Here is a 21,607-nt window from a genome sequence, read left to right as displayed (position 1 = left end):
ATTAAAAACCATAATAACCCTGCTCTGTTATCCAGTAGAAAGGTCTGGCAGCAGAGAGTCAAACAGTCTAGGAAAAGAACAGATGGAAAATGAATGGAAAAAGAGAGAGAGAGAAGAGAGAGAGAGAGAGAGAGAGAGAGAGAGAGAGAGAGAGAGAGATAAATTGGGAGGGAGGGAGTGGAGGAGAAGGGGGAGGAGTGGGGGGTGGAGTTAACATTGTATTCTGCCTATCAGATCAAGACATGGGAAGGCAATGAGAACCGGTGAGGAAAGGAAAGAGAGAGAGAGGGAGAGCATGAGAAGGAGAGAGGTACAAAGAGATGTATATTCTCAGTCCCACAGCCAGTGCCAGAGTGTTTGGTCGTGCCAGAATAACACAGGACAGTCCTGGTCCAAAGTCTGTTTCACTGGGGCCAAGAGCCCAGAGCGTGGGCCGGACAGCATGTCAGATTCTGAAGCCAAAGTAAACTCCAAAAAAGCCGGCATTCGGGCTGCTGTCATTCTGATCGGACTACTGCACAAGTCCAGACGGCAGAAGGAGAGAGAGAGGGAGAAGGAAAAGGAGCGGTGGGTGAAATTTTCTATTTTCTCACCCTGATCTAGACAGGCTCTTCTGTTGTTATTGAATGGTGGACTTTAGATGACCTGCGAGACAGGCAGAGGTACCTGACTGTCTGTGTTTCAGTGTGTAGATGTCTGAGAATGTGTGAGGTTTATGGCTATATAGGTCATTGTATGTACAACTTTACGCATTTATTGTCATCCCACACTGTGCCGGAGTGTGTTGTTATTGGGTCAGCATATAGTGAAGGACAGATTCTTGTGACGCAATTGACGATGTGCTCATTTATAACTTCACAGCATGTCAAAATTGTACTCTGCCTTCCTTCTCATACTACGCCTTTTCTCTGGTGTTGCTCTTTCATAGTTCAGGAAACTTAATTGAGTTCCTTAAGTGTCATTAAAGTGAAGTCATTTTTATTTGTATAGTACTTTTACCAATAAACATCGTTTCAAAGCAGCTTTACGGAAGGTCATGTCTTAATATGATCTCATTTGTAATTGTCCTATCCTGTGGGGCAGTCTGTAAGGGCATTTACAAAGAGGTTAAAGCAAATACATCCCTGTAAAGCAAACAGCTTTACTGTTTGCTTTTTTTTAAAAGAAAGAGACAGAGCATTTCACCACACTCCCCTAGTCAGGGTCAACCAGATCAGATCTTATATACAAGAGAGTGCTAGCCTATTCCTTAACTATCATTTACTTCTAGTCTGACTGGGCTTCTCTAGCTACTTGCTGTTCACTGTAAATTGCGTTACACCATATTAGCTGGTATGATTGAGCAACAGTGGCCCTTGTGTACACTGTCTAATAATTAAATAAAAACAGATTTGACTGAATAAGTACATACTTATACACGTTCAAACACACACTCTTTCACACAGGTGTCTTGCAGCTCGAAACCACACAATGCAATTTGTGTTTGCAGTCACTGTGTGGGGTTCCATTTGCATAAATCACATTGATAACTGTTATGGTAACCAACATCAATGCAAGACAGCCCAGCTTGAATCACTGTTTCATTCACTGTAGATCAGCTCTGTCCCATTCATCAGCTCACATAAACCCTCCATTAAACACTATTAGGCTTTTCAATTCTGCTTTGTTTGAAAAGTGATAAGCAGTACACATTTGTAAAGAAATCACCTTGAAAGCTGCTTGTTCTAATGCCAACTAGAATTTTAGGCTGTCAGTGAAGGTTCTTGTCCCCTCTTATTTTTAACGAAGGTTTGATTGCTTGGTAATTACTTCCATTATGTTCTAGTCTGAAACCAAAGGTTTGATGCCATTCAAGTTTGATTCAAGAGGGCTTAATAGAACAAAATAGTACTTCATAGTATAATTTGTTCTTCTGAGCTGTTGTTAGACCTGGTCTGTGCAGGAAAAGTAAAATGTTGACTGACTTAATGCTGTTTGACTTGTAGCCTGTTGTATTATAGTAGACATTATAGGGTCCAAAAGTCTGCGGCTGGGTTTTCCGATAACGTTAACTAATGTTGTTCGTTATTTTACGTTGGAGTAACGCCTATTTCCCAAACCAGGATCTGTCCAGTCCAATGGTGTCCAGGAGTTTGTCTTCTCAACATGAAAATAATGTGAAAATACCAACAAACATGGAAGTTGTTTGTAACCTTGTCGAGGCGCAGAAATGTTTTAACTATTACATAATTTAATTAAAGAAAAAACAATGGCTTTAATAAGACAGGGTTTAAGATGTATTGATGTTCAACTTATAGATATTAATGAAAGTAATGCAAGAAATGCATGTAACGTGAATGTACATGATGTGTATCATAATGAGGGGCTCTAATGAATGAATGTTACATTTATATTTACATTTATATAGCACTTTTCTGATACTACACTCAGCACTTTACACAGTGAACTGGGGACTCTCCTCAACTACCACCAGTGTGCAGCTTCAACCTGGATGATGCGACGGCAGCCATAGTGCACCAATACGCTCACCACACAACAGCTGTTGGTGGAGAGGAGAGAGTAGAGTGATAGAGCCAATTCAAGGATGGGGATTATGAGGAGACCAAAATTAATAAGGGCCAATGGGGGCTGGAAACCAAAAACAGATTACTCACAAACTGTATGTCTTCTTAGAAAATCTGTTTAATAAGAACACATCATCTTTCCATTGCCATTATAGTTTTTACAACATAGATAATGATGCTTTTGGGAAACGTGCTTAGATATTAAAGCTGAAGTATGTCATTTCTGCGGCAACAAATGGAATTGCAAAAATAAACAATGTTTTCAAAACAGTTTTCTGAAAATGCCCCATGTCTCCCGTTGGTCAAACAAAGAGATTGTCCCACCCCCAACTCACGCCATTGGTTGAGTAACGTTATTGGGACAGGGTCTAAGTGGGTCATTCAAAACAAACAGAGCAATTTCCAAAGCACCACAGAAAGACAGTGCTTACATGGTCAGAGAAAATTAACGAATGGCTAACTTATAGTCAGGGCCATATTAACGCACGGGCTTACTGAGTCTTAAGCCTGTAGCGGCATCCTCCACTATATTCTCCCCTGTCGATGTTCTCAGGAAGGCGTGAATGAAAACTCGTTCACTGATGTAAACACAGAGAAGGTGCGCAAGGGTCAAATCCATCCGTGTAGCACATGGTTATTGAGTGTGAATGTCACCCCCCCGACGGCTGGCAAAGGCCCTGTGAAACATTAAGCCCCGGGGTGCTGAAGCACCTTAATACGGCCCTGCTTATAGTTGTCTCTGCATATTAATCTGGGATAGGAAAAGGTGTTTTAACAGAAAAAGTTACATACTTCAGCTTTAAGTACTAAGTGCTACTAACTTTCTACTTAGTGCTTCAGGAAACCCAGCCTGAATCCAATAATGTAATGCTTCTATTTTGCATAATTCTATGCGATTTGGATAAATTTTTAATTGTTAATTATATTGTATTTGTTAGCATAACATTAATAAACATGATTTAAACATTTTTAATTCATTAAAATCAATATGAGTTTCTTAGTATTTTATGTCTTCCTTTTGCTTAAATGTTAGCCTGCACTTGAGTTGGGATGGACCCGATGATCCATGTTATATCAGCATGATTTGAGAGTGTTATAAAGAGCGTATAGTGTGCTTCAATGGAAGAAAATGAATCTGACCTTTTGTACGAAGGAGTTAACATGGTCAATGTCACAATTTGCTTATATTTGATTTGTGACCTAGAAATAGTGCAGAAACTTCAATATTTCTTTGTCAGTTTAGCTTCAAAACATTTCAAATTTTTCAAAATGTATCAAGGTTTACATACATTTTTAAAAAACAATAATAAAAAAAATCCCATATTTTCAATGTTGTCTCAGAATTTTGACCTCTTTCTCACTCTTTTTTTACATGATATTCCTCTTCATTTATCTTGGCGCATACTGTGTGAGGAGAGTGACAGCATTTCTTCATCAAGTTCATTAAAAACCAAAGCAAATGTGCTGGTTTCCTGTGTCATTCAGTGCAATCGAATTTTTCCCACCTTTCGTCATCACTCATTCCTCCCATGATCCTGTCTTCTGCAGTCACATGCACTGCCTTCACCTCCTGACTCATTCTGTTTCCATCACAGTTGGTTTTCCTTAAGTTTTTTTTTTTTTTTCTCCCTCACATCATTTCTTCATGTGTAATTCTTGCCCTGATGTACCGGTGTTGTGCCTTCCCAATATTACTTCCTCTTTGGTGATTTCAGTGTTTATGAAATGAGGAAGATATTACTTCCTCTTTGGTCATTTCTGTGTTCATCCCCTCTCTCCAGATCTTTTCCTCTCTTCACTCTCTGTCTCTCACCCTCCCACTCTCAAACTATCATTCACAATCTTGTTTGCTGTTATAGCACAGAAGCGTCATGACCATTCAAACTCCACTGACTGATTGTAGTCCTCAAGTTCAGTTGTGTTTTTGCTTGGTTTACTTAAAACCAGATAAAATTTTTAGTCTGTATTTTATATATTTAGATTTGAACCTGGGTCCATTGCGTACCAAATGAAAACTATACTACTAGACTAACGTCTTATGCTTAAATAATGAACAACTTAGTTGCTTAAAAAAGTGTTTTCTTTAATGTTGGTCATATCTTATCTTGCCTTGGGCAGCAAGTAAGCCAGGACTGCCACTGGTATCCCCTCAAAAAAAGTAATTTTTTTTTAGGTGTGTCCTGTCATTGAGAAAGCATTTTTGATTAACAGCTGTGTGAAATTAAAAATAGACTAGGTCTTCTTGTGCCCTATCTCTCACCCATAAACACACATAAACTTGATATCATTAAGGTCTGAGGATAAGATCCCTAGCATTCAATTCCAGTTTACTTCCTCTTTTAATGGCACAGATGCATCATATCTGTACGTGAGTGTGAGCGAGTCATCAGTGAGTACCTGGAAAAAAACACACAGCTCATTCATCCAGAAGGGGCCATAAAACAGACCTCTGGCCGTCAGCAGAATGGCAAAGCACACTCGGTAATATACACACAGTATGTCATAAAATCACAGAGTAAAGGGGTCAGATGGCAGGCAATATAGCTTGTTGGGGAAGTGATGGATTATGGTATTCTAATGTTCCAACCTGGCTAAAGGGAAACAGTAAACGAGAAGTGGCTGGTATATTCCATTAATTCTTCTTTGTGTATGATTTATAGTTGATGCTCATCATTGAAATATAAACAGTTTTATGTAAGCTGGTCCGTTCTTGTTCGTGTACAATATGTGTGTATGGGGATCAGGTTTTGGCAACTTTGTGGGGACCAGCCAATAGTCCCTATGAGGAAAATGGCTTAAAACTCACAATAATGCTTAGATAAAATTCTAAAAATGTCAAAAATGTATCTATGAGGGTTAGATTTAGGCTATAGAAAATATAATTAGCTCAGTATAAAAACAATAGATGAGGTGACATTTTCTTTCTTAACAAGAGATGGTTTCACTGACAGTTTGTATTGAGCCTATTTACAGGGCATTTGAATTACGCAGGGTATTTTATGAAGGCACTCTGCTTGCCACCCCTCTCTCTCTCTCTCTCTCTCTCTCTCTCTTTCAAACGCTGTGGTGTACTCTTTGTCTCCAGTTCTCTCAGTTGATTTAGTGATATGGACAAAGGATTAATGCATTTAAAAACCCTAGAGGACCACAGGTTGCTTTAATGAGAGAGTGATAGCAAAAGCCCTGCTCCGTGCAGCCATCTCACCCAAGGTCCCTGTGGTAGTTTGCTGTGTGAGTTTGCAAGAGTCTAAGAACCTTTCACCGTAGGCATCCTGAATCTAATAGAAGGCTTTTTCAGGATATGGTTATCCTGCAAAGCATAATAAATCATTTGTATTTGGGAAAAAGAATTGCTGTAGGTACAATGTACGTCAAACTGAATACCAACTGATGAGTGAGGTATTGTTGATCTGAGTTATTCAGACGTAAATCTCATCTGTAATTGCCCTATCCTGTGGGGCAGTCTGTAAGGGCATTTACAAAGAGGTTAAAGCAAATACATCCCTGTAAAGCAAACAGGGATGTAGTAAATAAAGTAATATAACAGAAGTAAATAAAGCATCAAATAGACACGCACAGTTACAACCTCCGCTAATGCACCTGAATGGATCTGTAGATGGATACGCTCCACCTGTGTTTCACATGGGTCAACTTGATGACATCACAGTTCCACAAGGGTTGTGTGTAGTTGAAAATGGCAAGTGGAGAAAACAAGCCGCTGATAGAGAAGCCTCCTGCATTATTCAGGTCTCCTGTCTGGAAACATTATCTTTTTGCAGTCAATTACAACAGAGATGGTCAAAAAACGTTTACAAAACAGGCACTGTTTGCAGACATCGCTCGACACGAGTGCCGTATACTGATAATACATCGAAATATGATAATTTATGCCGAAATCACCAGGGAAAGAGCCACAGATGAGCCGAAACTGCACACACTCCTTTTCGTTTTTAAGCAAGCACTCAGTGCTGATTCGGACAGGCATAAAACAATAACAAAGAGACTGGGGTGCTCATTGCCAACGATATGTTTCCCTACTCCACTGACGAAGATGTGTGATTTCCACGTATGATTAAAACACTCAAGCCGTGTCACAACATCCCTCGTATCCATTTTAATAGCAAAGTTCCTTCGACAGTGATGTACAGCTTCCGAATTGAATATATGTGCAGTAGAGTTTGAAAAGCATTTATGTCGATGCATGTAACGTAATACTGCAGGTATTAAGTTAAAATGTTGATTTATTAATCAGAGAAAATGGTTTTTAGTTAAAGACCCAGCAAAAATTAACCATGGTTTTACTATAGTAATATTGTAGTAACCATGACTGCTGTCACCATGGTTTTCTTTACAGAAATCATGGTTTTAATACATTAATACTGTAGTTTCCATATAATAACCGTGATTATACTACATATTGTAAACATGACAGTAACCATGTTGATTTTGTGGTTACAATATTTTTACTACAAATACCATAGTTAAACTATGGTTACTGTAAAACAATGATTTTTATTAAGGGCAAACCTGTTGAAGTGTTTGTTACCAAATTGTTACCAAATTGAGCAGTAATATATATATTTTTTCTGAACATTGCAAATACCGAACCATACCAAAACCGTGACACTAAAACCATGATACAAACTGAACTGTGAGAAATTTGAACAGTTACACCCCTAATAGATAGATAGATAGATAAATAGATAGATGGAGCGGAATAACATTTAACATTTGATAAAGTCTTACTTTACTTTTTCCACAGAGGTATTCTGTAAAAAATAACATCATAAATGTATAAAATTCAACCTGTCTTGACTGCTTCATTGCCCACTTTTGTGCTGCTGAGACTTATTAGCCAGCGGCACTGCTATAGGATGTCAGCTGCTGAGCAGTTACCATAGTAGCGAGGCTAGTCTTGCTAATGTGTCAAGGTGACTGAATAGCTTTATTAATTGAGTTATTGATTGTCTGTTGACGGTGGGCAAAAGCTCAAGAGAATGAAATGGATAGCAGGTGCAAAAAGTCAAGGGTAACAACTGGCTTCTTCTGTGATAGAAGAGTTTCTAGAGATTTAAAATTTAGCCCAAATCTATAATGTTTAGATTGTGTCATTAATTGATTGCAGCTATGGGGTTTGTGCTTCGCCAACTGTGTACAGTGCAGCTCTTTGGAATTAAAAACAAACGAATGTAGGAACTGATAGCTTAAAACAAACCGATCTCATGAAAAGTCATACATAATTTACGAGTTGGCTATTTCGTATGGTCTCGCACGTTGTTCGCATAAACTCGTACGACTTCATCATGTGCAAATTCCCGGATGTCTAATGCGGAAGTAAGCGCAAGTTCCACGCATGAGGCGTTAAGGACATACTTATTAATATTATGCTCTAACCCAAACCCCTTATCTAAACCTAACCAATCAGTAGAGTGTGTAAACATGATAGGAAGCTGTTGTATGTGACAGAAGCAAGTGATTGTCGCATATTAGATGGAAACGAAGTCCAGCGACGTCATTGGCGGTAGTGAAAGTCCTGGGAATTAAAACGAGTGCAATCAAACAATATCATACGAATTAGCCAAATTTAGAAAAGTCAAACGAATCCTGATGATTTCGCCATGAGAGTGTGTTGGCTTAACACTTGCTGTCCTTGAAAGACTTCCTTGAAACCTTAGTTTCTTTTTTTATTATGTGGTCATTTTAAATGCATGTTAATTTGTTATTCATAACACCTTGTCCTAGCACAATACTATATACAGAAGCTCTAGTCAGTTTTAAAAACTTTGTTTAAAAAAGTGAAGCAAGAAAAACAAATGCAACAAAAGCTCCAAACACTTTAATTGAGACTTATTGAATTACTTTTGCTCGCCGCCCTGATTCTTGTTAGTACAGCAGGGACTAAAAGCAGAAAGGGTTTTAACAGCACTCAATATCGATTGTTCCTTTTATGTGTTAAAATGTTCTGTTTCAGGGGCAATAATTTCTTAATTAAATTTCCACACACGGTTCAGCAAAATTACCCTTATTGTACAAGGGATGTTCATTTGCATGTGTTAGTGTGTATATCACCAAATGTGCAACTGAATATGTCTGTCTATTTGGTACACCATGTTAGGGTCATTGGCCGGTGTCCACATTTCTTTCTTTCTATAAATAGCCTCTGTGTATCAGCGTACAACAGGATGCACCACACTGACCACTCTTACTGTTAACTGAAGGAAAACGCAATATCCATTTTAAAGACACTTGTCGCTTTGCCTCAGTATATTCCATTCTGTTGCTGCATCATTTCCTGTCAGTAGTAAAAAGGGCTTTATTGTCTCCAATACTTCCATGCTGATACAAGCCTAACTCAGCATGTGCACTCTCAGTTTAACTGACAAGCAGAGCTTTGACATTGTCATTGTAATCAAATAATTGTAGGGTATAGATAATGTATAGGCCACAAACTCAGGCGTGCATAATAGACATGCACAAAAATAAACCTGACAGGAATGTATTAAATGAGTTTATGCAAGCAGAACAGATTGAGTACATACTGCCCTTGGTGTGAAACAGTGAATGTGAGTGGAGTGGAGCGGCAACAATTTCCCCTCCACGCTCTAAGCATTCTTTAATCATTCCACTCCAGCTCCACTCCGGGTTGTCCATTTTCCACTCCTCGCTCACTGTACACACCTGGATTAGAGAAACCCTGCTCCATTTTCGCTCCATGGCAAAATTAGCATCTAACTACCTCTCCACTGTAAAGTTATTTTAATATGCTTTTAGATATCACATCCATGATTAAGATGTATTAAATGAAAATTAAATACACAATACTAGAAGAAAAGCTACAATGTGCTTTATTAGAACACTAACATTAGCCCAAGACTAAATTAAATTATTTGTATTGCTTACTTTTGAAACATGTCAGCAGCATTCTCTGGGTTTGATCAATTAAATAAATTACTAGACAACATTAAATTAAAAATATAAATTACCAAAAAACAAAAAAAAAGAAAAAAATACCAGAATGAAAACAAAACATTAAATTAAATCAAACTGATAAATTAAAAACACACACACACACACACACAAAAAAAACATTATTAAGCCTATGTATTATTGCCTAATTATTGCTTATTATTTTCTGTTATTGCACTTCTTTTAATTAACCTTGTCCTATAATTCTGTGAACGAAAAATTTACATTCTCAAAATGTTCTACACTTTTTTTTAATCAAAACTAGATAAGACTATCAAAACTATATGTCTAATGCAGAGCTCACTTTTAGAAATACTAGCTTTTGAATTTTTAAAATTTTTTAATTTACCTCACTCTGTTCGCGTTTGCTGAGCTTCTTCATCTGCAAATGTATAATGCATAATTTAGCATATGGCGCTAAAATACATTTAGATGGCAATCGATTAAAGTCAAACTATGCAATATTAACATACTGATTAGTTCAGTTTGTGTTTTAGGTCGTTAAAAGTTCAATTAAATTTAATGTGGGACATAATAGCCTACAGTTAAGATTGCGATGCATTAGATTAGAATTATGATATGATTATTCAAAATATTGTATATATTATATTATTCAACTCCTCACTCATGTTCTCCTTCGCCATCCCATCATTAATTTTCTCTGTATGCCAGTTGACTTAAGAATAAAGAGACGAGACACAAGCATGTAGTTAAGTCAAGCTTTACCGCAAGCTTAACTCAATAATAGGGAGTGTGAACACAGAAAGCAAAAGTAACCTTCACACTGGAGGTCGAACATTAACAAGTGCCGCTAGATTTTACATATGTATTCTGGTTATATCACAAATTCCATCTTTCCTTCATGCCAATAGTGTTTAACACTGCTTAACAAATGGTGAATTACTGCATTAAGGTCCGTTAACAGGTGCTGTGCCCTTGATGGAGCATTAGTGGAGCACTGTTGGAGAAAGAGAAAACAATGACGCTCCGATTTTTTAAAAAACCTGCTCCTCGCTCCAGGCTAAACCATGCTGCTCCACTCCTTGCTCTGCTTCCACTCCGCTCTGCTCACATACTCTGGTGGTTAACAATGAAATTGCTTCCTACTTGTTGTTGTTTTTTTCTGTCTAATTGGTAGAATATCAAGTCCATTATTGCAGTGATTTCGCCACTGTCTGCCATTTGCAATTTTGGAAGGGGGAATGATTAAGTTCATTATCGAATATCATAACAAGTATGAATTGAAGAGGCCATATTATGCTCATTTACAGGTTCATAATTTTATTTTGGGGGGTCTACTAGAATAGGTTTACATGCTTTAATGTTCAAAAAACACATTATTTTTATCATACTGTACATTGCTGCAGCACCTCTTTTTTTACTCTCTGTCTGAAACGCTCATTTTTAGCTCCTGTCTCTTTAAAGCCCCCTTTCCGAAAAGCCCAGTCTGCTCTGATTGGTCAGCTGGCCCAGTCTGTTGTGATTGGTCAGCCGCTTAGAGCGTGTGTTGGAAATGTAACGCCCCTTACCATAACGGAAGTAGCCCTTATGCAAATGTGTTACATAGTGACAGCTACACTAGCGGCCAAATGTTTGGAATAATGTACAGATTTTGCTCTTATGGAAAGAAATTGGTACTTTTATTCACCAAAGTGGCATTCATCTGATCACAGTGTATAGTCAGGACATTAATAACGTGAAAAATTACTATTACAATTTGAAAAAAAAAAACTTCAAAGAGTTCTCATCAAAAAATCCTCCACGTGCAGCAATGACAGCTTTGCAGATCCTTGGCATTCTAGCTGTCAGTTTGTCCAGATACTCAGGTGACATTTCACCCCACACTTCCTGTTGCACTTGCCATAGATGTGGCTGTCTTGTCGGGCACTTCTCACGCACCTTACAGTCTAGCTGATCCCACAAAAGCTCAATGGGGTTAAGATCATAACACTCTTTTCCAATTATCTGTTGTCCAATGTCTGTGTTTCTTTTCCCACTCTAACCTTTTCTTTTTGTTTTTCTGTTTCAAAAGTGGCTTTTTCTTTGCAATTCTTCCCATAAGGCCTGAATCCCTGAGTCTTCTCTTTACTGTTGTACATGAAACTGGTGTTGAGTGGGTAGAATTCAATGAAGCTGTCAGCTGAGGACATGTGAGGCATCTATTTCTCAAACTAGAGACTCTGATGTACTTATCCTCTTGTTTAGTTGTACAACTAGCCTTCCACATCTCTTTCTGTCCTTGTTAGAGCCAGTTAGCCTTTGTCTTTGAAGATTGTTGTGTACACCTTTGTATGAAATATTCAGATGTTTGGCAATTTCAAGCATTGTATAACCTTCATTCCTCAAAACAATGATTGACTGACAAGTTTCTAGAGAAAGCTGTTTCTTTTTTGTCATTTTTGACCTAATACTGACCTTAAGACATGCCAGTCTATTGCATACTGCAGCAACTCAAAAACAAACACAAAAACAATGTTAAGCTTCATTTAATGAGCCAAATAGCTTTCAGCTGTGTTTGATATAATGGCAAGCGATTTTCTAGTACCAAATTAGCAATTTAGTATGATTACTCAAGGATAAGGTAGTGGTGTTGAGTTTGTTACATCAGTAATGTCCTGACTATACTTTGTGATCAGTTGAATGCCACTTTGGTGAATTAAAGTACCAATTTCCTTCCAAAACAGCAAAATCTGTTCATTATTCCAAACTTTTGGCCGCCAGTGTAAGTCACGGAAGTAATGGCTGGACTGCAAACCAAGCTTTCAGGCAGTTCGGGAGGTTACACACTAAAGGAAAGGTAAAATCCCAAAAAGCATAACAGGACCTCTTTGAGGTAAAAAAAACGATTAAAAAAATTCTGATTTAGAATTAGAATTTCATTGTCGGCAGACAATATACCTTCTCCTATCCTCTCCTTTTCTCCTCACCTATGAAATCTGTAAAGGAGAATGTACAGTCAGCTGGTCGTTAACCCAAAACAAGCCCCAATAGGGTGACCAGGATCAGGTCTTTTATCATGCTGAGTGCTTTTTACACATCTACCTACCAAATAAGTAAAGACATGGACATAAAAAATAGATTTTAATTGAAATCATTCCTTTATGTGAGGAGAAAGGGACATAAAACTAGCACAGCTAGTGGGAAGTCTCTGTTTAAGCATTGCAGACATTATCCAAAAATATTTGAGCACAGAATGCAGATGTTGACCAATCAGAATCAAGTAATTCAAAGTGCCGTCGAATAAGTCCCTTTATCATAGGCACTCTATAAGCTGTCATGCTCCCTCAACGGTATAATCAAAGCTTGAGACATGTTGCCGGAACATTAGATAATCATAATCACTGGGCAGATGTGATTAGTATTGAATCAGGCCTAATTAAAGTGCCAGATATACAGTCTTGTGTTGAAAACTGAGCCGATGGACACAGAGGACTGGAAATGAGAGGAGACAACATGTGCAGGATAACAGGAGATATCTCAGGTTCCAGGTTTCCCTAATTAACTGATATGATTTTAATAAGCCCATAACTTTGATTTAATGTGATTGTTAATTGTGTTTGAGGTTCAGGGTCACTGTCAAGGATTATTTATGATAAAACGACATGATAAACACTCAGATGTAGATTCCAGGAAAAAATTGAAGAACTTCATAATCAATAAATCACAACTGACTTCATACGGTAAAGTGTGTGACTTCTGCACCACTAGCGTCCCTGAATGCAAAAATAATGACTGTTTTAACAGAGGTTTCCCGAACACTCTCCCTGTCTTCAGTTGGTCAAACAAACAGATAGACTGGTCCCAAACTCATGCCATTGGTTAAGCCAATGTTGCTATGTCAGGCTGGTCAGCATTCTTAAAAAGACAAAGCCATGTTCTGAAAGTTCTACAGAGCCACAGTGTTTACACTTCTCAGGGAAGTTAACCTACAGATGGCTTACTTAAAGGTGTTTTTGCATATTATGCTTACCACAGTCCTTTTATACATTGTATGAACATGAACACTTGAACTTAAACACTTGCATTCTTAATCATAGTTTTTACAATTTCTCAGCAGTACCTCTCTTCAGGTGCCGGGGCAGCTCAGGATAGCGACTCAGATACAAACATTCTTTTACAGTTGCTCTATTGAGAGTGTCCTGTCAGACTCTATTACTGCCTGGTATGAAAGCAGAACCCCACAGGACCGCAAAGACCTGGAGAGGGTGGTACAGTCAGCTGAGCATATCACCAGGAATGTATTGCCTGTCCTGTAAGGCATCAGGCAGGTTAAAGCACTGGTATTGCTGCTGAAGGGCTTGAACCTATAACCTTTTACTTACCAGCCCAGATTTTTAATTACTAAGACCCACCACCCCCAAACAATGGCCTGTTCTGACTCCTTAGGCCCAAACAGAGGCTCAGGATGTGTTACCACCCCTAAATCATCCAGAACCTAAATAAATATGCTGCTAGTAGCCTGCAATACCCACTGACAAATTTATTGCACATCTATACACCTCATTGTACATATCATACTACCCCACCTACACCACCACATTTTTCATTCTCTACCTCATTCTTTTTTTTTTTTTTTCTGCCTTTGTAATGCTGTGACTGTGGACCTGTCCCCTTTTGCAAAGTGAGAATGATGCAGTCAGTGATGCAGTTTTATCCCTGGTTAGTCTCGTTACCCCAGAGATGCTGATTACACTCCCCTACTCTACCAGTACACACTCTTGTTAGATGTTTCTAAAATTAGATGCATAGGTGTTAAAGGAATTGAGTTAAGATCAATTGACAGCATGTGTGGCATAATGTTTACTACCAGAAAAAATCTTATAATTTCATAAAAGCATTTACATTAATTCAAACTTGTGCAGTATTTGAGCTGTAAAGTTGTTAGAATTGTTGTTTTTCCCGTGATTACATTGTTTATGACATTGTCACATGGCAATGAAGTTGTAAAATTAGATATAACTTTACATAGAAAAGGTTATCATTCATATTGTATACATCTTGTGGCTATACTTTTGAAACAGTGAGTATTTTAATGTTTACAAATTGGAATTGTGCTGTTGTGCATCTGTTTGTCACCATGCAATTGAGGCTAATAGCAGCAGCTAATGGTAACAGGCAAGGGCGTAGATTTGGTTTGAACATTGGTGGGTTGGGGGGGTTGCAGCGTGAAGCATTTACATGTTTAGACAGAGGTGAATTTGGGACACAACTAGCAGTTTTCAACAAGAGTAGTAGTGCCCTGGCCGTGTTCTCTCAAGCAGCTTCAGACTTTATTAGATGAGGCATATGTTTACTCAGTGTTTCCCTTTAAGAATGGAAAGACTGGCAGCCAGATACTCTAACACACTCACACATGTGTACTTGGCGTTTGGACTCTAAGTGAACTGCTTCTGTGCACTGGACATATTACAGAAGGAAAAAAAGAATACACACACCATCAAAACACAAAAAGTTTTGCATTTGGATGACACTTGTATCATAAGCGACTTACAGCGCATTTAAGGTATACATTTTGCAAAGTAGTCTACTGTATTAGATTGTGTGTTCTCTGGGAATTGAATCCATTACCTTGGCATTGCTAGTGACATTGTATGTGCCCTTCTCACGTAATATGATTAATTTAGTAATGTACAGTATACTGTAAGTCATCTGCCCCTGACTACTGCTGTAGTAGATGCAAACACCCTCTAGAGAATGATACAGTGAATTTGCTGTGTCACTGCTTTACTGAATGTTTCATTTATATAGCTCAGAAATCAGACTATATCTAATTTTAAATATTATTTACAGTTGCAGGAGAAAAGTATTTGAACCATTGTATTTAATTGGATTTATGCATAAATTAATCATTTTACTTTTTAAACTTTGGCTCGCATCAAAGTCCCATATAAACATATATACCCTTAAGCGCTCTCAAATGTTTGTGGAGTTTAATGACCCTCTGAGGTGTAATGTAAGGGAAGATTTTAATGGACCCACACTTGAGTCCAGACCATCAGTGGGAAGCCATGTTTCCAGACAACCAGAGTTCCCTATCTGTCACTCACTCGACGTTGGTGTCGAGGTAGTGACACTAGGGGTCACTCTTGGGAGCCCGAGACACCTCTGGTCTTTGATAAAAGGCCAATGAAAATTGGCGAGTGGTATTTGCATGCCACTCCCCCGAACATGCGGGTATAAAAGGAGCTGGTGTGTAACCACTCATTCAGATTTTCTCTTCGGAGCCGAACGGTCATGCTCACTGAGCTGAACAGTACTGTTCATTCATCTCTGCTGGATCTGACAGCGCATTTCAGCGGCTTCTCCCTCCTCTGCACTGGTGCACTGCAGTGAATGCCCCTGGGCGCTTCGGCAGAAAAACTAGAGAGTATATTTTCTGAAAGAGCATTTTTCCCCTCTAAAAGAGTACATATTTCTCTAAAAGAGCGCACACACGGAACGTCTTTTTAAAGATGCTTTTCCGATTGTGTGTTATTCCTGGTTGTGCTCGTTATCTCTCACCTTCTAACAGTCACGATCACTGTCTTTCGTGTCTGGGCACTGCTCACGCGGAGACAGCGTTCGTGGATGGTCATGTTCTCATTGCGAGAATATGTCCATGGCAACGTTGCGGTTGCGGCTCGCCTTCGTAAGAAAGCAAGCCACCCCAGAGGCTCCTGCCTCGGTCCTTTTATCGATTTGGGGACCCCAATGGGACCGCCTCCGCCGGGTATCCCCCCGCGGACCTCCCATTCCCCAGCACGCTCGTCTGCCCCGATCGGGCTTCCGGATGAGTCCACCGGCTCGTCTCACGGCGAGTTCGACCTCTTATTCGGAGCTTGCGAAAGTGATGAGCTCTTAGCGCAGCATCGGAGAGCGGGCTGGTCCAGTCGGAAGCCTCAGCTAGGCTCCTCCCTTCGGGGTCGATCGCCCAGTCACAGGCTGACGCGGAGATGACGACATGCTTTCCCGGGCAGCCGCGAGTGTCGGTTAGAGTGGATTTCACCGCTCTTCCCTGAACCCTCGCGGCTCGGTGATTGGTTCCTGGGCTCGCGCCGCCACTCAGAGCCATGCCCCGCCCCGTTCCTTTCTTCCCAGAAGTGCATGAAGAGCTGACAAGGTCGCGGGAGGCACTTTTTACTGCTTTTCAGTTTCCCCGCTCTCACTACTCTCAATGGTGGGGCGGCCAAGGGTTATTCGGCAATCCCCCGGTGGATAAAGGCGCTCACGGTGCACCTATGCCCGCAGAGCGCCGCCACCTGGCGCGGGTGCCCAAAGCCCCCGTCCAAGGCCTGTAGGTTTACGTCGTCTCTGACGGCCAAGGCCTACGGTGCCGCTGGACAAGCTGCCTCCGCCCTGCACGCCATGGCTCTCCTGCAAGTCCGCCAAGGCGCTAAAGGAACTGCACAAGGGTAGTTCCGCCCCGGGATTGATGCAGGAACTGCGCTCGGCAACCGACCTCACTTTCCGAGCGACGGAGGTCACGGCGCGGTCTCTCGGGCAGACGATGGCCACACTAGGGCTCCAGGAGCGCCACCTTTGGCTCAACATGGTCGAGATGGGTGAGGCCGACAAGACATGATTCCTTGCTGCCCCCATTTCCCAGGCGGGCCTATTCGGTGACACCGTCGAGGACTTTGCCCAGCAGTTCTCGATGGTAGAGCAGTAGATGGATGCTAGCCGGCATATCTTGCCCCGGTGCGGCTCAAGATCCCGCACCCCATCTACTCATCGCCAAGGGCATCCCCCTGCGGTGACCGCCCCTTCGGCCTGGCCCCGGCGTGGAGCCCACCGTAGGAAGCAGACACCACCCGTCTCGCAGCCGCCCAGAACCCGTGAAAGGCTTCAAAGCGCCCTTGAGACGGGCGACCCAGGGACAACGAAACCCGCTGCTCTGGAGCTGGTAAGCAGATCTTCATCTTTTTGTTACCTTTTGCATTTAATTGCGCTGCATGCCCAAGTGGCTGCAGTACCCAAGAGCTCAGCAAGAGTGGTTTCCTTGTTCCCTAGGTCACGTATCCGGTGTGTACGGCTGGCATCACGACCACCGTCCACCACTCCATTTGGCAGGTTGGCGCTCCAGCGGCGGTCTCCCGCCCTGAGCGCCCAGCTGTGGCACAAAGCCGCCCCTGATGTGACAGTCTCCACGGGTCACGAGGACAGGCCTCTTCCTCCCCTGTCCCAGGCTGTTCCGGGGGTGGACACAAGGAGCCAGGTAAGTGCTTCGATGTCCTCGGACTCAGCACGGCCACGACGTGGTGTGGCACCTCGAGCTCCGCCCCGCCGCGAGGCCCCACCTGCCGGTACATCCGATGATGTTGTCCCTTTGGTCCCCCTTGCGCAGAACTTGGACGCATGGCTTGCGCCTTCCAGTCCGTCACGAGGGCTGGTCCGGACCGTCCGACTCGGCTGCACGATTCACTTCGCCGGGCATCCGCCCAGGTTCAGCGGTGTCCACTTCACCTTGGTGAAAGACGAAAACGCTGCTACCTTGCGCGGAGATCGCTACCCTCCTACGGAAGGACGCGATAGAACCTGTCCCTCCAGCCGAGATGAAGAAAGGGTTTTACAGCCCCTACTTCATTGTACTGAAAAAAGGCGGTGGGTTGCGGCCAATCTTGGACCTGCGAGTACTGAACTGGGCTTTACACAGACTCCCGTTCAAGATGCTGACGCAAAGACGCATTCTAGCGAGCGTCCGGCATCAAGATTGGTTCGTGGCGGTAGACCCGAAGGATGCGTACTTTCATGTCTCGATCCTTCCTCGACACAGACCCTTCCTGCGGTTCGCGTTCGAGGGTCAGGTGTATCAGTACAAAGTCCTCCCTTTCGGCCTGTCCCTGTCTCCTCGCATCTTTACGAAGATCGCAGAGGCTGCCCTTGCCCCGTTAAGGGAGGTGGGCATTCACATTCTCAACTATCTTTACGACTGGCTAATCTTAGCTCACTCTCGAGACGTGTTATTCGCACACAGGGACCTGGTGCTCTCACACCTCAGCCGACTAGGGCTTCGGGTCAACTGGGAAAAGAGCAAGCTCCTCCCGGTTCAGAGCATCTCTTTTCTCGGTTTGGAGTTGGACTCCTTTACGGCACACCTTACGAACGAGCGTGCCCAGTCGGTGCTGGCCTGTTTGAAGGTGTTCAAACAGAAAACAACGGTTTCACTGAAACTTTTTCAGAGGCTCCTGGGGCATATGGCATCCTCGGCGGTGGCCACCCCACTCGGGTTGATGCATATGAGGCCGCTTCAGCACTGGCTCCAGACTCGAGTCCCGAGACGGGCATGGCACCATGGGACACACCGCGTGGCCATTACGTCGGTCTGTCACCGTCTTTTCAGCCCTTGGACCAACCTCTCGTTTCTACGAGCAGGTGTTCCCCTAGAACTGGTCTCCAGGTGCGTCGTGGTCACGACAGACGCCTCCAAAATGGGCTGGGGCACTGTTTGCAACGGGCACGCAGCCGCCGGCCTCTGGACGGGTCTGCGGCTGTGTTGGCACATCAACTGCCTCGAGTTACTGGCAATTCTGCTCGCTCTGCGGAGGTTCCGGCCGTTGATCCAGGGCAAGCACGTGCTAGTTCGGACAGACAGCACAGCAGCGGTAGCATATGTCAACCGCCAAGGCGGTCTGCGCTCCCGCTGTATGTCACAACTCGCCCGCCGTCTCCTCCAACGGAGTCAGCAGCACCTCAAGTCGCTGCAAGCCACTCACATCCCGGGCAACCTCAACACTTCGGTGGACGCGCCGTCACAACAGGTTATCCTCAAGGGAGAGTGGAGACTACACCTTCAGGTGGTCCAGCTGATTTGGAGTCGATTCGACAGGCACAGGTGCACCTGTTCGCCTCCCAAGAATCCTCCCCACTGCCCGCTCTGGTACGCCCTGACCGAGGCCTTCCTCGGCATAGACGCACTGGCACACAGCTGGTCCCCTGGCATTTGCAAATATGCGTTTTCCCCCAGTGAGCCTGCTTGCACAGACCCTGTGCAAGGTCAGGGAGGACGAAGAGAATGTCGTCCTGGTAAGCACCCTACTGGCCCGCCCAGATGTAGTGCTCGGACCTCACGCTCCTCGCGACAGCTCCCCCCGGGCAAATTCCCCTGAGGAAGGACCTTCTTTCTTAGGGAAGGGGCACCATCCAGTACCTGCGCCCAGACCTCTGGAATCTCCATGTCTGCCCCCTGGACAGGACGCGGAAGACCTAAGCTGTCTCCCACCTGCGATGGTAGACACATTCACTCAGGCTAGGGCTCCCTCTACGAGGCGCCTGTATGCCTTTAAGTGCCGTCTGTTCGCTAAGTGGTGTTCTTCCTGTCGGGAAAACCCCCAGAGATGCGCAGTCAGATCAGTGCCTTCCTTCCTGCAAGAGAGGTTGGAAGGGAGGCTGTCCCCTTCCACCTTGAAGGTGTACGTTGCTGCCATACCAGCACACCACGACGCAGTCGACGGTAAGTCCTTAGGGAAGCACTTCATGATCAGCAGGTTCCTAAGAGGTGCCAGGAGGCTGAATCCCTCCAGGCCGCACCTCGTTCCCTCATCGGACCTCTGTAGTTTTTCAGGGTCTACAGAGAGCCCCCTTTGAGCTTTGCACTGCGCTCACTTCCATCAAGAGGGTAGGTGACCTGCAAGCGTTCTCTGTCAGCGAAACGTGCCTGGAGTTCGGTCCGGGCTATTCTCACGTGATCCTGAGACCCCGACCGGGCTATGTGCCCAAGGTTCCCACCACTCCTTTTAGGGACCAGGTGGTGAACCTGCAAGCGCTGCCCCAGGAGGAGGCAGACCCAGCCCTGTCGTTGCTGTGTCCGGTGCGCGCTTTACGCATCTATTTGGATCGCACACAGAGCTTTAGAGTCTCTGAGCAGCTCTTTGTCTGCTTTGGTGCACAGCGGAAAGGAAGCGCTGTCTCCAAGCAGAGGATTGCCCAGTGGCTCATTGATGCCATAACTATGGCATATCTTCCCCAAAACATGCTGCCCCCAGTAGGGGTGTAGCGGCTCCCTGAGCCCTGGCCAGGGGTGCCTCTCTAACAGACATTTGCAGAGCAAAAGGCTGGGCAACACCCAACACCTGTGCAAGGTTCTATAACCTCCGGGTGGAACCGGTTTTGTCCCAGGTAGTGGCACGCAACACAAGCGGATAAGCCCGGGATAGCCGGCTGGGTGTATCGCTTGCACATAGCGCCTTCCACCTCCTTTTGAGCTGAAGACGTGCGCTGTTAATTCCCAGTAGTGTTCACAAAAGTTGTTCCCTGGTTGACTTCCTCCGAGCCCTGTGGCAGTCGAGTTTTTGGAGAGACTCGCTGCTGGCCCAGTACATGCGCTAACTAAGAGCCCGGTTCTGGGGTAGGTGCTCCGCATGTGGCGGTTCCCTGTAAGGCTAACCCCATGCGATCTATATCTTCCGCTAATTCATTTCCCTGCTGGCAAACTGCGTCTTCCTTGGGCAGAGCCCCTCTGCCCCAGTCTCCATGTTGTAGTAACTCCTCCCCCATTGGGCAGGATCTACCTTGAAGGCTCTCCACATGGTTGGAAAGACCATGTGATGTATTCTTCCACTTAAATATCCCCCCCTCTCTTGGGGCGAGGTGTGGTCTCCGCGGTGTCCTCCCCTTGGGAGGGACACCCCCCGACTAGACCTGGCGGCCCAGTCGGATAATCCCCCTTCTTTTTTAGGGAGTGGAAAAAGAGAAGGGGAAAGAGGCCATGACAGGGTTAAGCCTGTCTCTATCTCTGGGTAGTCAACTTGTCCCCAAAAAGGGCCGTTCGACACTTATAACACTTGTTGGGGGAGGTTACGTGTCGACCTGGTGTGCTGACTATGAGGCACACAGCAAGTCTGCCCACCACACACCGCCAGTTCACGTAACACAGTTCAGCCTTGTGGCGTTTTGTATAGGGACCCCTAGTGTCACTACATCGACACCAACGTCGAGTGAGTGACAGACAGGGAACGTCATGCTTACTGGTGTAACCTCCGTTCCCTGATGGAGGGAACGATACGTTGGTCCCTCCTGCCACAACACTGAACTACCCGCTGAAATGGCCGGACCTTATATCGGCTCCTCAGCGTAAAACCTGAATGAGTGGTTGCATACCA

General features: G+C 43.6%; 1 protein-coding gene across 5 annotated transcripts in view; it reads left to right on the top strand.

Annotated features, from left to right (window-relative positions):
• Positions 1-21,607, top strand: part of LOC127429786 (rap1 GTPase-activating protein 2-like) — a 101,226-nt gene that overhangs the window by 46,586 nt on the left and 33,033 nt on the right. The window contains exon 1 of one of the 5 annotated variants that reach the window (XM_051678982.1): positions 272-567. The exons of the other annotated variants lie outside the window; for them this stretch is intronic. Within the exon in view, the coding sequence (XP_051534942.1) occupies positions 296-567 (272 nt within the window). The 5' untranslated portion in view covers positions 272-295. Of the gene's footprint in view, positions 1-271; positions 568-21,607 lie in introns of those variants that run through there. 5 annotated transcript variants of the gene reach the window in all.

Source organism: Myxocyprinus asiaticus, chromosome 39, assembly GCF_019703515.2.
Source record: "Myxocyprinus asiaticus isolate MX2 ecotype Aquarium Trade chromosome 39, UBuf_Myxa_2, whole genome shotgun sequence".
In the NCBI taxonomy this organism is placed as follows: Eukaryota; Metazoa; Chordata; class Actinopteri; order Cypriniformes; family Catostomidae; genus Myxocyprinus; species Myxocyprinus asiaticus.
Note: the sequence above shows the minus strand (reverse complement) of the source record. Positions and strands in the feature narration are given on the sequence as shown.